Source organism: Mastacembelus armatus, chromosome 3, assembly GCF_900324485.2.
Source record: "Mastacembelus armatus chromosome 3, fMasArm1.2, whole genome shotgun sequence".
In the NCBI taxonomy this organism is placed as follows: domain Eukaryota; kingdom Metazoa; phylum Chordata; class Actinopteri; order Synbranchiformes; family Mastacembelidae; genus Mastacembelus; species Mastacembelus armatus.
This window is the reverse complement of record NC_046635.1, coordinates 4,973,109-4,988,638: the sequence shown is the minus strand read 5'-3', so window position 1 is coordinate 4,988,638 and position 15,530 is coordinate 4,973,109. Positions and strand designations below refer to the sequence as shown.

The following is a 15,530-nucleotide window of genomic DNA, read 5'->3' as shown; positions in this document are numbered from 1 at the left end:
CACAAGTCAACACAACACAAGACCTGAATCTGACATTAATGTTGCATAGATATTGAGTTGGATTTGGCCTTTTAAATAAATTCAATCTAGTTAAGTTTATTTGTATAGTGCCAAATCACAATACAATCATCTGAAGGCACTTTACAAAAAAAAAAACAAAAAAACAAAAAACAAACAGAAATCCAACAAATCCCTTATGAGCAGCACTTGGGGAAGAAAAAATACCTTTACCAGAAAAAACCTCCAGCAGAACCGGGCTCAATTTGGGCAGCCACCTGCCTCGACCAGTTGGGGTGAGTTGGTGGGGCCAGTAACTGCACATCAGCAATATACAGCTCCAGGAACAGGGACACCTGCAGAAGGTACAGACAGAGAGAGGGGAGATAATCCAATTGTGGAATACACATGTGAGGAGGGAGGAGAGGGGACAGAGTCTCTGCGTCCCGGTCGTCACTCTGGACTGTCAAACTTTAAATTGACTAATAAACTTGGCCAGATTTCTACAGATGAGAGCTGCACCATCCAAAGTGGGATGGATGCCGTCCCTCGCTCCCAGACGAGGTTTTCCTCAGAAAGTGGCCCAATTGTCTATGAAGCCCACATTGTTTGCTGGACATGACCTAGACAGCCAGCGACAGAACAAAAACATGTGGCTAAACATGTCATCACTGGTCAGATTGAGGAAGGGCCAAGTGAAAATTACATCCGACATTGTTTTGGCAAAGTTACACACCGATGTAACATTAATTTTAGCGACCTCCAATTGGCGTAATTGGGTGTCATTGCTGCCCCAGGAATGCATTTGACTATGGTCGCTGAAGTCTCTAGCTTCACATTTCTGACTATGGAATTGCCAATTACCAGAGTTGGTTTCTCAGCGGGTGTATCGTTGAGTGGGGAAAATCTGTTAGAAAAATGAACAGGCAGGTGATGAGCCGTGGGCTTCTGCCTAAGTGATTATCACTAAAGGAGGCAGAGGAATAATTAGACATGTGGCACACCAAGCAGGAGAGATGAGAGAGAGAAGCCATGCTACTAGCTAGCTAAGCTAACTGGTAGGCTAACGAGCGCTAAGTCTAGAATAACAGGAATTCTGGTACAGGAATATGTAACGGTTAATGAATTGTACAGAGAGTTTAGTTCAGTTTTTCAGTGTATCAGACTAGGGCTAACCTGTAGCTAATCCACAAGAACGAATAGCACAACACGCTTGCACCAGGAAGTGAATTCGCTTACCCAGGAAACCTGTCACAGGGTCAACTGGATCACTATGAAGCTCATTCAGTTTTAAAGTCCAAATGCAAGAGATACTGTGAAACCCCAAATCATGACGCCCCAGTGTTTTGGTCAGATGTCCATTCTAGGATGATTCTTAAGCTAAGAGATTTGGGTTCGATCCTCAGGCGCTGCATTGGATTCAGTTTTGTTTTTTGTTTTTTTTAATTGGACAATTTTTACAGCTACTATATATAAAACAATAGCACTAAAGTAGCCACAAATTAGCCAACTCCATTAATAGTAGCTAATATATAGACTGCATACACCAGGCTATACACTGTATTATAGTTATAAACTTCATAGTTCTAGCTTTTGGTCATTCTAGTGCTAAAAGAATCCAGCATCAGTCCTTTTAGTTTAGTGGTGACAGAATATAACATTGAGTAAATATCTACAGAAGATTTTTCAAAGTAGGATGTTTAAACTTGAAAACAACATCATTAAATTATCAATTAAAAAGGAATACATTAGAAATAAAATAAAAACAGGAAAGCCCTTGTATGTAAAAATGTTTCTGTGTCCACAGATAGTTCGACTGCAGGCCATGACTAAGTCCCCTGTTGTCAGTAAAAAAAATAAAAATCTGTCAAAATTACTAGAACTGCTCCACACTTTGTCGACTTCATGTAGTGAGACGGGAATGTTGTGCACATGTGTGTCTGTGTGTGCCTGCATGCAAATGTTTTATGGGGCATGAAATGGCTGCAATATCATATAGGTCAACTACAGGAATCCATGCAACATGACTCCAGGTCACCAAAAGAATCTAATTAACTGACTTACTGAAACTCACAGTATTGTTGTTAAGCCAAAACAGGCAACAACCTTTCACAGGGAAGAATGTTTCAAATGCATGGAGCTGATGGTGCATGGAAAATGTGAGAATGTGAGCAGGAGCAACGCTGAGGAGATAAATGAGGGATGACACAGGAGTTGTCCATGAACCAACTCACTGGAAACTATCATGATGTTAATGCATTTGGATGCAATGTATTTTTTTTCACTTAAATATGAGTCCTGTAATACTATAATACTAATACGAATACTACTACTAAAAAATTATTATTATATAGTAGAGGCTATCTGGGTTCATGTGTTATTCATGTGTTTTCAAGCGTACATCATACATATATGCATTTCTGTGTATGTTTGTGTGTGTGATGTCAGTCTGCCCACGGCAGTGCAATAGAATGGGCGGTGCTGAATATAAATCAGGTGACTGAACAGGCAGTGGTTTCTTCCCAAACAAGCACAGAAGAAAATTGTGTAATTCCCACTCCTACACAACTGCTTTGCACGTGCATGCTCATATACACACACACAAAACCCCTTCTCCACTTGGCAAATAACACAACAACAGCACTGTATCTACCAGTCTGCCTTCAGATAGACCGCCCGGATGGAGCACAGACTTTGAACAGGACTGAACCCTTTGGAGTTTTCAAATTATCAGGGCAGAACTTTCACTTTCAGCCAAGGACTTCCTTCCTGGATTAGTTTGGTCTCAGTTGATGTTCTTTTATTTTTGCTGGCAACATCTTGGGCTACAAGGTCATAAAATCTTCTTGGACTTTATTTATATTAAATTGCTGTAGCAGAATTTTATCGCCTTGTGAATGCTGAGGTTGGTAGGTGACCCTCAGAAAAAAGGAGGAGAAGTGGTAACCATGTGGATTCCAACACCCTGCATGACTCTCCCTCAGCGGATGGTGCTGTATGGGACGTGTGCTGTGGCACTGATAAACTCTGTGGGCCTTCTGCTACTTTTGGTCCAGCAGAATCAACAACGTGTCTGGTTGGAGCAGACAGGGGTGAGACTGACTGAGGTAGAGCAGAGCTCGGTGGTGGAGTTCCTCCAGGAGGTGCCCAGAGGAGTGGCAGAGATGCGAGCAAGTGTGGGGGAGCTTCCACAACACCAGTATCAGTCCTCCAGGAACAAGAGGAGTGAAGTGCTGGAAAAGGAGCTGCAGCAGGAGCTGCAAGACCTTCACCAAGAGGAGGGAGAGGAGCTCCATCAGCAGGAGGTCAGCCAGGAGGTGGGAGAGGAAACAGAGAAGAAGATGAAGCATGAGCTGAAGCACAAGCACAGACACAGCCAGAGTTATCACAAGGCACATGTGCAGGACGACATGATGATGATGATGACTTACTCCATGGTCCCGGTGAGATGAGACACCTGTTTGTTAATTGTGTATGAGAGAGAAGGGATGATGAAGAACAGTCAAATAGACTGTAAGACACCCACAGTCATCATGAATTTTTTTGATGATTACTGGCTAATAGTGGATCAGCAGCTCCTGAGGCCTGGAGCTTCAAGCAGTATATGCAACATTAGCATAATACAAATTAAAAAGGGGGGATTAAGGTCTCACACAGTTTTCATAAGGTCTTGTGCTGAAGATGAGCCCAAGTTGGATCTTAGATGTAGGGCCTTTATTATTTTGGTTGACATATTCCAAAATAATTTATTTTTCAGTTTCTACATTCACAGTGTACAGAGAGTACATAAAGTGTTGGGCAGTATGTTTACTGTGCTGTATTTAAGTACTTCTAGAGATCCTTGTGTTATTTATCTGGCAGCTGTAGTTACTAGTTACTTTGCAGGTCAAGATTCTACAAAACAAAACAGTTTATGAAATATGATGTATTGTTTCAGATTAACTTTCCTGCAACATAGCATTTTAAGTAGGTAAATCAGTTACTATAACGTGTTACACACTTTAAAAGTAATACTATGAAGTAATGTGTATTCAAATCCTAAGCAATGGACATTCTGGGGCACGAATATTTTTACCTTTGATACAATATGTTGCTGATAATACTATATATTATATTTTACATGCATTTTTATGGTGGCATATTTTTTACTGTGAAAATGGGGGTTATTGGGGCTCTACAGTACTATTACTAAAAGAAGTAAAAGAAAGTATTTTAATAATATTTTGATATCTTTCCTTGCTCATCAGATTAAATTATTGATTGACATTTGCAACACCACAAAAGGAGTCTGCATAGCTGGTATGTCCTATTTACACTTAAAACTACTTAATTCTGTCCAAAATATCACTTTTTATTCTCTAACATGCTCAAACCTTCTGTTGCAGGACCGCCAGGACCACCTGGTACGTGAACTTGTAATTGTGATTCTAAATTTAAAATCCTAAGATACTGTATGCCTCCTTTGTAGTTTAGTGACCTATATTGTTGCTGAATATGTTCTCCATTCAGCCCATTGTAGAGATTTTCTCTTGTTTCTCTAGGTTTGCCTGGTGTGGACGGTTTGCCTGGGCACAATGGGACTGATGGCATCCCAGGTCTGAATGGACTGCCTGGGGCTGATGGAAAAAGAGGAAAAAAAGGTAAGAAAGAAAGTGATGCTCTATTCTGTTTTTACTCACCATCCATTTTTATTAACTCCTCGAGCACTGCTGGCCATTTAAGTAAAGAGCTACTGGTATAGTGTAACAGTAATAGGGTTGAGTATGACCTCGGGGTAAAAATATCAAAATGACAGTCTCTTAGAATTATATAGACACACACTCAAAATAGACCATAACTTTCAGTTTCCTGATGTGTGTACAATAATGATGTCAGATGTAACAGGCAGTATATTTCATTTGTTATTCATAAATAATGAAGAGGCTGAAAGAGCTGCCTTGCTGTGACATTCTCAGCTGATATTATTCAGACAGTCTTTGTAGTTTGGGGCTTCAGCTGAATGAGCTGGAAAACTGTCTCCGTCTATTCTCCCACTTTACTCTGTTCTCCTCCACACCGGATGACATGGATGACATGATTCATCACAGCAAATCAAAGGAATCATTCATGGCTTTAACAATAGAACAAAGTGTAGTGAGGGTATTAATGAAATTTTAGAAATATTTTGTATAATGACCTCCACAGGGCCACCGGGTGAGAAAGGAGAACCAGGTGAAAAAGGAGAGCAAGGAGAGCCTGGTGCCCCAGGAGAGAAGGGACAACCATCCAATGACATTGTCATTGAAGGAAAGTAGTTATAATACCGTGAGCTGTTTAGCATCTACCAACTAAACTCAGAACAGTCCTACTTTTGTACCCACAAGGTTTAGATGTTGTCTTCTCTTCTTGGTATAGGTCCTCCCGGTCCACCAGGACCACCGGGTCCCCCAGGACCTCCTGGCCCTCAAGGGCCTCCCAGGACAAGGCACCACAGAGCCAACCTTCAGGCTGCTCAGTCCCTGGGTGAGAAGCCTTTTTGAGTGACATCAAACAAATACTTTATAGTTGGCAGTGAAACTTCAGACTTGACTTTGGAAAAAATCATAGCAACAATCTCAGCACAAGGCTTGGAGCTTTTGATCGACCCAAGCTTTAAGACTGCTTTTACATAGACTTTGTAGTGAGATTGTTTTGCCAAGTATAGTGAATACTGAATACTGTAAATAACATGTTATGGTATTCTTTTAAACAGCGCTTTTACATGCAGTTCCAAATGACGAAACCTCGTCTGTAAAGGAGGTTGTGAAACTACATGAGAAATCTGCCCTGAAGAATGGTGTGTTTTCTCAGAAAATTGTTCAAAATATGTGCTGTGGGGTAGAGAAGTAAGCATCTAAGCCTGATATTTTGTTTTCCCTCAGAGTGCCTGATTAAGTCTCTGATAAACCCCAGGAACATAACAAAGATGGAGAGCACATTTGGCACATGGATGAAAGACACAGCTCAGCTGAATGATGAGCGAATCTGGGTGGCAGAACATTTTTCTGGTACGTTGGTGATCTGAGGACCATCAGCACACCCGTAGATAGAAGTTGTAATAATTGCATTTCAAGCACAGCCTTTGTATGTCAAAGCAACATAAAGCATGCTGGACTACAGGATCTCTGATAAGCTCTAGCAATTAGTGAGAAATCTGCTCATTCCTCCCCAGGTCGCATGGTCAAGCAGTATAAAAGCATTGCCTCCATCCAGAACAACAGCAGTGAGATTGTGGACGTTAGAAAGTTCTACTATGGCTGTGGCCATGCTGTTCATAATGGTTCCTTATATTATCATATCGCTGCTACTTCAAGTATTGCCAAGTAAGCTGAAATCCAATTCAATGCAGAGTTAGATACTTTGGTATTGTGTCCAATCTTTTCATTTCCTTTGGTTAACAACCTTCTGCTTGTTTGTTTCCAGATTTGACTTTCACACAAAGAGGCACCACACTCTTTCTATAGACAACGCTTTGTACCACAGCCTCAACTATCTGCTGCAGAACTCCAAGACTTACTTCAAAGTGGCAGCAGATGAGAACGGCTTGTGGCTGATCTTTGCCTCCAGTGTAGACGAGAACATCATGGTGGCCCAGCTGGACCAGAAGACCTTCTCTGTCACATCCTATATAAACACCACCTACCCCCGCACTAAAGTTGGCAACACCTTCATCGCCTGTGGCATCCTGTATGTCACTGACAGCAAGGACACTAGGGTCACCTTTGCTTTTGACCTGCTAAAGGGAAAACCTGTCAATGTGACCTTTGACCTTGCAAGGTCTCCAGGTGGAGTGCTGGCAATGCTGTCCTACAGTCCAAAGGACAGACACCTGTATATGTGGGACGATGGCTATGTCAGGCTCTATGTGGTCCACTTTATCTCTGACGAGTGAAAAACATACTGAACATGACAAACCGGCATGTCTACCAACTATTCACACCATCTTTAGTAACTGGTCATAGTTTTTCAAAAGAGATGTACACATCGACATTCCTGTTAAAAAAAAATACAATTTTAGTGAACAAAATCTATTTTTGGTCAATAATTATGGTGAAATTGTCCTGACATTGCTGTATCGTATTCACAACATAGATAGAGTTACTAACAGTGAGAAAATCATTTTGTATCAAGAGGTTCAGAATTTATAAAAACTGTGTTGTAAGTTGTTTTATGTATCAGCATGACAATTATCTATCACGTATTTTTATATAGATGTCCATTATCCCTTCATATATTCTGACATATATAAACTGTCCACTTGTCTTCGTAGTGAAATATGATCCGTCAAGACTTATTCCTCTTAAGAAAAAAAAAAGTGTCAAATCATCCTGATGAAATAAAAAGTATTTATTCACTTTACAAAGGTAAAACTCTGACCCACCATGACCTGTTCTCTCACACACCTCCAGGCTCAAGTGCACAGTAAGTGTCTACCCCATGATGATGGCTTTTTTTGCGTTATTACATGCACACACACACACATACATATACACATACACACCAGCAGTAGGACTATTGGTAAAACACATAAGATACATACAGTACACGTAGTGGACAGAAAGAGAGAGAGAAACACAAATCTCTTTAATAAATACCATACATACACTTAACAAAAGTTACGACTAATCCAGCTGGTATGATAAAAACCAAAAATAAAGAAATGCTTTCATGTTTGTACAAGCTGTTGTGTTATTTCATATATATATTTATATAATTTATATATTAAAACTATTTCAAACGTTATACTACTAGGCCAAATAAAGCCAGACATTCATTGTATATAACAGTTTCTTCATTAATAACCTCTGTTTCAAATAAACTTTTAGTGTCTCCAGAATTTGAGTGCAAATATCTATTTCTTATGGATAAAACAGTAAAAACTAGCGAGGTAACACACTTACATAAAATAGACTGTGTTGCACATCTCCCAGTCAGATACAGTAAAACCTCTTACATTCCTAAAATAAAAGGCAATAAGTTAGATAGGTTTACAAAGGAATGGCCAATCAAATAAACACAAACATATAAATAATGTAAAATAATAAAATTGATGATTTAAAAAAGAAAAACATCTCAAGAATATCTTGTGCAAAACAAGAAGTGAACCTTTGTGTTTCTTGCTCTGGGTGAGAAGGTAGGTGTTTTGTTTTGGACCAGACAGATGGAAACATTAAAATTCACAGTCACAGAAGTCAAACACATCATCTTCCAAACAGGAATGTTTTAGCAGTGGGTCTGCCACACAAACAGGCATTTGAGGGCAGGTGGCGGGCAGGTGTACAGATTGCAGACACAGCAGAGTGAACACACACACTCAACGCCCAAACTGGTTCAGGTTGGGCCCAAAACCAGGATGGGCTGGAGTGAGTGACAGGCAGCCAGTGAAACAGGGGGGTTAGGGTGTCACTATTGGAGCAATGCACCATAGTCTCCTCCATTAGGGTTGGAAAAGCAGGGCAAAAAGGCAGGGGTGGGTGGGGAAAAACCACTGAAACAAAATGCAGATTCCAACAACTCAATTCACACTGGAAACCACTGACTTAATAACAAACAGTGCTGGTTACAGTAGATGCTAAGAGATTTCAGCTGTGGGCACAAAATGACGACAGTTACACACTTTTAAAATTTTTGCTTGAGCACTTTTACAGAGCACTATCAACAGACCTGTGATTGCACCGCGTAACGAGAACAGGACATGCATAGCTTCCCTATGGACACACTCTAAGAGTAGAGATTCTTCAATAAAATTACAATAAGTCTAACTTTAAAATCAAGTATGATATCGTTTGCTTGTAACGTTGCTTTCAGCCTTTGGGAAAAAAACGTATTTGTAGCTCCATATGTCATTCTGGATGTGATTTAAATCAACAGTAAACCCCTGAACACTGCACGCTCAGAAAGAAGCCAAAGGCATGTTGACCTTTTGACCAACTCATCAATTTTAGTATTAATTCCTAGCGAGTGTTACATAAGCTTATGTGTTTTTTTCTTTCTGTTTCTTCTTCTTTGGACCCACAGAAGTGGAAGTAGGTGTTACAGGATGTCAAGCAGGTTGCTGGGGATATTGTAGCGATCAGGGAGGACCCTCATTTTGAGGGTGCCGTCTGCTCCACAGGTGAAGATGCGGTTACCGGGCCGCGTCTCCACCTGCATGACACCTGCACCAATGTTGCGGAAGATGGACTGTTTGGCATGCTCGTTGCTAAAAGAGTGCATCAGCCCATGGCCGGCTAACTTCCACACCTGGAGAAAGAGAAAGCATGAGATGGGACAGAGGAAGATTAACTTTTTTTTTTCTTATATTATTATATAATATATTATATATTATATTTATTCATTATTCAATATGCATGTGCAGCTGCAGCTGGCTAACTCAGCTTAGCACAAGGACTAAAAAGACTTATCTTCCAACTTCCAACACACATAAATGTCACCAGTAAACAGCTTATTTAATTCATACAAAGGCTGAAGTATAAAAAAAAAGCATGTACCTGAGTATTTCTAGGCTGGGATTTATATATAATAAAACCATTTTCATTAATTGAAGCCCCGATTCAGTATTATGGATCGACTTACATTACATCTTGGCAAGTCTCATCTCATCACTTTAATGTGCCCAACATGAAAAAATGTCAACTTAACTGTCACTGAGGAGTACAGCTTTACCCAGATCATTTGTAGCTTATATGCAGTATTTGCCTGATAACATTATGGGAGTGTAATACACACAAACAGGAACAATATGGTCCTAAATAAAGGCCAAAAGCCCTAAAAGTCTTGGAAAAATATGGGGGCTTCACTGTGAGACTACACAGAAGATATGCGGGATGACTTTCTAATCTTATCAAGTAGGTACTTAACTAGATTGAGACATTAAATCTCAGTAAACTATGTAGGTATAACTGTACAAGTTCATGTTTTTTTAACATGTCGAAGAGTGAGTGTTGTAGAATGTGTCACCTTCATGTTGCCTTCTGCAGAGCCAGTGACGAAAAAGTCCTCAAAGGTATCCAGTGCGAGGGCCTTGATGGCTGAGTCATGTGCCTGGAAAGTGTGGAGCAGCTGCCTCTGGCGGATGTCAAACATGCATACAAAGCCTTTTCTGCCTCCCGTGATCAGCAGCTGCTGTTTAGGAGCATACTGCAGTACAGTGGCCCCATTCTCATGGCAGGGGAAAGCTGAAGAGGTGAGTGGGAAGAAATGTAAAATTAATTCACAATACACCTTGATACAAAGGGGAAGTAAATAACATAGGCTTGTTTGAAGCATTCTGAATTTATTACCATGGACCATAGTATTGCTAGGTGAAATCAGAGTATCCCACAGGCAAATGTTTCTGTGGATAAAGTGAGCCAGCGATAATATTAGTCAGTCAGTACAAAGAAGATGAAGAGACAAAGAATAGTATTGGTTTAGTACATAGCTTTATGTGTGAATAGTGCAGATGCTGACCTGTTATCATTGGAATGTCCAGCTGTGGCAATGAGGCTGGAGGATGTGACGAAGGCAAAATCACCACAGGTCTTAGTGTGGCACTGCCAACTCTGTCGACAAGAAAAAGACGAGAAAAAAAACATTTTCAGATTTATATTTTGCTTTTTGTCTAAAGGTGCGAATGTGTTGCTGAGGTGTGGGGTGATTTTACCAGGTAGGGTTTGGGGTTAGAAGATGTCTGGTTGACCTGCCAGAGACTGAGGAAGCCCTCTCCATCAGCAACTCCACACTACGAGAACACCACAGAACAATCAAAACAATCACACCCAACAGACACAACACAGGCACTGTAACGTCTGTGCATGTGACCGTATGTGTACCTTATTGCCCTGGGAGTTGAAATAGAGCCGAGTGACTCTAGCATTGCCTGCTTGTCTAAAGCAAATGAGCTGCTGGGGTCTATTCCACTCAAACATTCTCACGCTGCCGTCCTGTGCCCCTGTCATGTCTGATTCAAACAAAACAGAGAAAAAGAAAGACCGACATGAGAGGAAAAACAAGGATGAAGAGCATGGGAAGGAATTGTAAATTAAAGACATACTCTTTACTGTCAGTACTGGGCACAGCCTTCACTGTAGACACTTACAATACTGATATATGGGGTGGGATGTCATTCTCTTCACATTATTAAGATTTCTCTTCATAATCTGAAAAAAAAAAAAAAAACAAAACAAAAAAACATAAAAAGATCAATTTATTCCACATATTGGCAACCAAGTGTGCTACAGCTGTTGGGTAAAAACCTTTACCTGTGTTCAGTTGGTTTATTACTTATTGATAAATGCTTACTGATATTGATATGCTGCATATAAACTACAGGACGTGTCCTCAGACATTTCAATATGTTGAAATTACACATCGACTGATTGAAACCATTAACAACACATACTAAACTGTGTTCAGTATTTTGATTTAAATTGAAAGTTGAGCAAATTTCTCTGCCTACTCTCCCTCAGTCAGCTCTCACACATTTCACTTGCAAAGAATGAAATGATTATGTCTGCATATTTCAGTGTAAGCGAGTAATTTTCTTGAGGACATTGAGATTTTTTCAGTTTCAGTTATGACATCAGTTTCTCAAAATTCTCAGTCTTGATATTAAAATTGATTTGTTATTACACTTTATTTCTTGAGAGTGGAGACTAGGATAGTCTGTTTGTCTTGTTAATTGTTAATACAATGCTCTAGACTTAAAAACCACACATAAACCTTTTGGCAGATAAAATCCCTTGATAAAATTCCTTTGATAAATCTACCTATTGTTCTGAAAGGCTGCACATTATGCCAAGGTTTTCTGTGAGGACTTCAAAAGATGAGTATCTACAGACAGCAAAAAGCAAGGATCTTAGCTAGTCAGGCGCCTGTGTACACTTGAGAACTTACATAATTCATTCAGACTGACACTCAATGTCCTGTCTTGCTTCGTGCATCACACTCAACATTTATCAATGTGGCTGGGACATGGAGAACCCTGGCTGTGTGTAAATGTGACGCAAATCTGTACCTTGGATAGCTGTCTGTGAGAGCTGGTGCTATCTGTGTTTATATGTGTCGATCAAACCATGAAAACACACCTCATCCCTGTATCAGCCTCCATAGACTCAGCAGGCCATCTGTTTAGTCGTCATGGCTCAGTTTGGTTCAACAAAGATAACAAATAAAAATACACACTTCTTCTGAAAACGTGTAGTGACTACAGACTGCAGAACAAAATCCAAATGGTCTAATGCTTTTATAATTATGTATTAGTCTTCTTTCATGTTTACATTGGGAACTATTGGGAGTTAATATGTTTATATCTAATGTAAAGTGCAGACTGTGAAACTGAAAGACTGAAGCGACACCACAGATTCTATGCTGCATACAGACCCCAAAGCACAGCTTAGTTTCCCCCTGCTGGCAATTACTAACAACTGCATACCCTTTACAGCCTGGTTTGCGTGTGTGTGTGTGTATACTTCTGTATTAGTAGTGAATATGCTCATACCACACTGGCGCCCATGCTAGTCTGCCCACTGCCGAGCCATGGCATAGATGCAGACACTGGCATTTGCGGTGGCGCAAACGGGACAGAGCTCGCCTGAGGAATGTTTGTATGCGAGGAACGATGGTCTATGTCATCAGAGCTGTAACACACAACCAAAACCCATCAGTCAGGCTTGATCTTCAGAGAGTGCAGTATGTGGGCAATGAGAACTGCAATTGTTTGACCATCTGTGCCCTGAATCTGACCTGCGGGACTCCTTATCAAAGTCCTCTCCTATCCAGGTGTAGGGCTGTACAGCCACTAGAGTAGACACGTCCACCTCCTGGACATCGTGAGTAGAGGCCAACACTATCTCATTTGAGTTAGCCTGGGAATGATGGAAACATGCAAGAGAAAAAAGGACAGTTCCCCATAATTTCCTAGAAAAAAGTTTTGGGTATTTGGAAACACAGAAGGTTCCTGGGAAGGATTATGTAACTTGGTACCATCAATATTTGCCCTTCAGGTAGTATCAAATCACTTAGTTCTTTCTAAGAATGATCCTAGGAGATAATTACGGACACTGTAGATCTGTAAAATGTAGCGTTTCATATTATTTTTAATGTTTCTCTCTCTCTCACTCACACACATACACTCACACTGTACCTTATTGATGGCAAATGCCATAATTATATCAGACTCCTTGTGAATGATTTTAGCCTTGCCTCCTGGGTAGCCAAGGTCTGCCTCTACCTGGAAAAGCAAAGGACACCAATATGCCAAGGTTCAACACACAGTAAAATTGTAGTCATCTGAGCCACTGAGTGAACGTAGCACAAATCTAATGCAAAAGTATTGATTATGTTAGGATAGCTTCCTTCTAGAAGGAGTAAGGCAGAAACATAAAGTATATACTTTAAAAACAATTTAGTTGGGCCATTAAGATGCTCCAAAAAAAAAAAAAAACTAAACTAATTTTTCAGGAAAATAGAATAACATACAGCCAGATTCATGATAGGAGAGGACTAACCACCCACAGGAGAATGCCCCATGTGGAGGTATACAATTAACTAATACATGTTGATAGTTTATTTGGGTTTCACTGATGACAGCACCCTGCATGGTTAGTAAGCCTCACACCGCCCTGACAGTCAGCATGCAAGTTAGTAGCTTTATTGTATTATAAGTGCCAACTCTCTTAAGGGAACTTTTTAATTTTGCTTTTGGGTCTAGCACACATAGTCCAGCTAGAGAGGAAAAAGGAGTGAGAAACACAGGGAGATGTGTTATTGGCAGGGATGGGTGGTGAGGTTACAGTAAGTGAGTGGATGTCACAGGTGTCCCAGTGAGTGGGAAACGTTAGATCTAAGCCTTGGAGCCTTGAGTAGGCTTGATGCCAGAAAAATTACGGTACCAGTCACTGTCAGACCAGGCTGGAGAGGAGACATCAAAGACTTCAACCAATCTGGTGCTACGTCTAATGATACCCTGCAAACCTTAAACCCTGTGCACAGCAATTATTTTAAAGTTTGATGCGCTTGCTCCTTCAAGCTTGGCATTACAGTGACTCTCCCAGACAGACAAACAGATGGAAAAACAAGGCAAGGCCCTTTGCTGGTACAGTAAATGATAATACCTTATAGCGACTGCTAGCTCCTGCTATGCAGTTTGGGCTTATATGGTCCATATGGTTCTCTACACACTACACAACACACACAGAGGCAATATAGACACAGGACACACCAACACAGCATGACACAAAACACATGCACAAACACAGAAAAATAAAACATGGAATGGAAAGAAAATGAAAAACATTTACAGGATCTTTGATGTGCCTTAATGATAATGTAAATAAATTAATCAATCTCATTAGCATGGGGCTACAGTACAGTCATGTAAACAAGATGAATGGACCTGTAGATCTTTTTGCTCCAGCCTAGTTTGAAGTAATGTGGCTACTCCAGGTAGCAAATACTGAAATTAATACTAAATAAGAAGAAACTAGAAACCTGGAACTACAATCCCTGGGTTTTTTGGGGGGACTGGCAGCTACAGTAGCAGTCTACCATGAAAATGATTACATAATCATTATTTCCAGACTCCTGCATTTGACTGAAAATGCCTAAGGCATCACAGGTATGTAAACTTATACAGTATGTCGGACAGTTAATTTTTTCGAGGCAAATGATAAAAGCGCTTCTGATAAAGACCTCAATATGTCATCATTTCCAAGCTGAAGTGTATGAGAAGGAAATGACTATATGGAAAGTATGTAGTATCTTTTCCATTCTTATGGGTAGCTACAGTAGAATATTGAATTGGCTTAAACATAATATTCCCCCACACTTTAAAATACCCAAATTACATTTATATATCAGAAAAGCAGTATAATAAAACTTAGCATTATCTATTTTTGTAACTTTAGTAATACAATTAATTTTGTGTTTTGAGTCATTGACTCAGACACACTTGCTCAAATTCATATAAGTACAAAGATATTCAGATTTTTTATTTTTTTTAAATATCTGCCAACATGCTATCTGCTAACATGTCCTTCTCATTAAAAAAAAAAACAAAAAACAAAAAACATTTCTTGGATATATGACAACTATATATCCCATCAGTCACCATCATCATGGGTGTCGTGGTTATTATGGCCTACTTTTACCAATTGTCACTATGTATTTATCAATTCTGGCACTGTAGTTTAGTGACAGCAAATTGAACCTGTAAAAACATAATCTGCTTTACAGCCCACCTGAATTTCCCATCCAGGGGAACAATATAGTGTTATCTAATAGCTGAAGTGAACAGAATAAGGGAACACTTTGATGTAATTATAAACGAACATTACTCTTCAATCAAGCAGGTTTACTTATATCTATGAACTCTAAACTTGGGTGGGGGGTATATTCAGGCATTCAGGCAGCTGACCTCACTCTGCTTCCTTTTCTTAGTGAAGATGTATCGGATTAAAGTCTCCTGAAGAACTTCCTGTTTGACCAGGAAATGCCAAAGGCGTCTGGCTGGAAAGGACTGGTGGTTCTTTGTC

The 15,530-nt window shown here is 40.0% G+C and overlaps 2 protein-coding genes across 8 annotated transcripts in view; one reads left to right on the top strand and one right to left on the bottom strand.

Annotated features, from left to right (window-relative positions):
• The first annotated feature begins 2,629 nt into the window (after window positions 1-2,629).
• On the top strand, window positions 2,630-7,588 carry gldn (gliomedin). The gene is made up of 10 exons (XM_026319729.2): window positions 2,630-3,440; window positions 4,245-4,296; window positions 4,383-4,400; window positions 4,539-4,637; window positions 5,182-5,283; window positions 5,392-5,499; window positions 5,729-5,812; window positions 5,898-6,023; window positions 6,188-6,338; window positions 6,439-7,588. The coding sequence occupies exons 1-10, from the start codon at window positions 2,895-2,897 to the stop codon at window positions 6,905-6,907; spliced, it is 1,755 nt and encodes a 584-aa protein (XP_026175514.1). The 5' UTR covers window positions 2,630-2,894; the 3' UTR covers window positions 6,908-7,588.
• Window positions 7,578-15,530, bottom strand: part of dmxl2 (Dmx-like 2) — a 35,537-nt gene continuing 27,584 nt past the window's right edge. For all 7 annotated transcript variants that reach the window (XM_026319721.2, XM_026319725.2, XM_026319722.2 and 4 more), the window contains 12 exons: window positions 15,413-15,530; window positions 14,112-14,177; window positions 13,142-13,228; window positions 12,742-12,863; window positions 12,497-12,635; window positions 11,096-11,156; window positions 10,830-10,957; window positions 10,661-10,738; window positions 10,468-10,559; window positions 10,299-10,351; window positions 9,976-10,193; window positions 7,578-9,258 (listed from right to left, as the gene is read on the bottom strand). In XM_026319721.2, the coding sequence (XP_026175506.1) occupies window positions 9,049-9,258; window positions 9,976-10,193; window positions 10,299-10,351; window positions 10,468-10,559; window positions 10,661-10,738; window positions 10,830-10,957; window positions 11,096-11,156; window positions 12,497-12,635; window positions 12,742-12,863; window positions 13,142-13,228; window positions 14,112-14,177; window positions 15,413-15,530 (1,372 nt within the window). In that variant the 3' untranslated portion in view covers window positions 7,578-9,048. The remainder of the gene's footprint in view (window positions 9,259-9,975; window positions 10,194-10,298; window positions 10,352-10,467; window positions 10,560-10,660; window positions 10,739-10,829; window positions 10,958-11,095; window positions 11,157-12,496; window positions 12,636-12,741; window positions 12,864-13,141; window positions 13,229-14,111; window positions 14,178-15,412) is intronic.

Bases quoted from the DNA above. Each gene is read 5' to 3' on its own strand.
- gldn (XM_026319729.2), top strand. From the start codon at position 2,895: ATGCTGAGGTTGGTAGGTGACCCTCAGAAAAAAGGAGGAGAAGTGGTA. The intron at 3,441-4,244 runs GTGAGATGAGAC...CTTGCTCATCAG, and splicing joins TGACTTACTCCATGGTCCCG to ATTAAATTATTGATTGACAT. The intron at 5,284-5,391 runs GAAAGTAGTTAT...TTCTTGGTATAG, and splicing joins CAATGACATTGTCATTGAAG to GTCCTCCCGGTCCACCAGGA.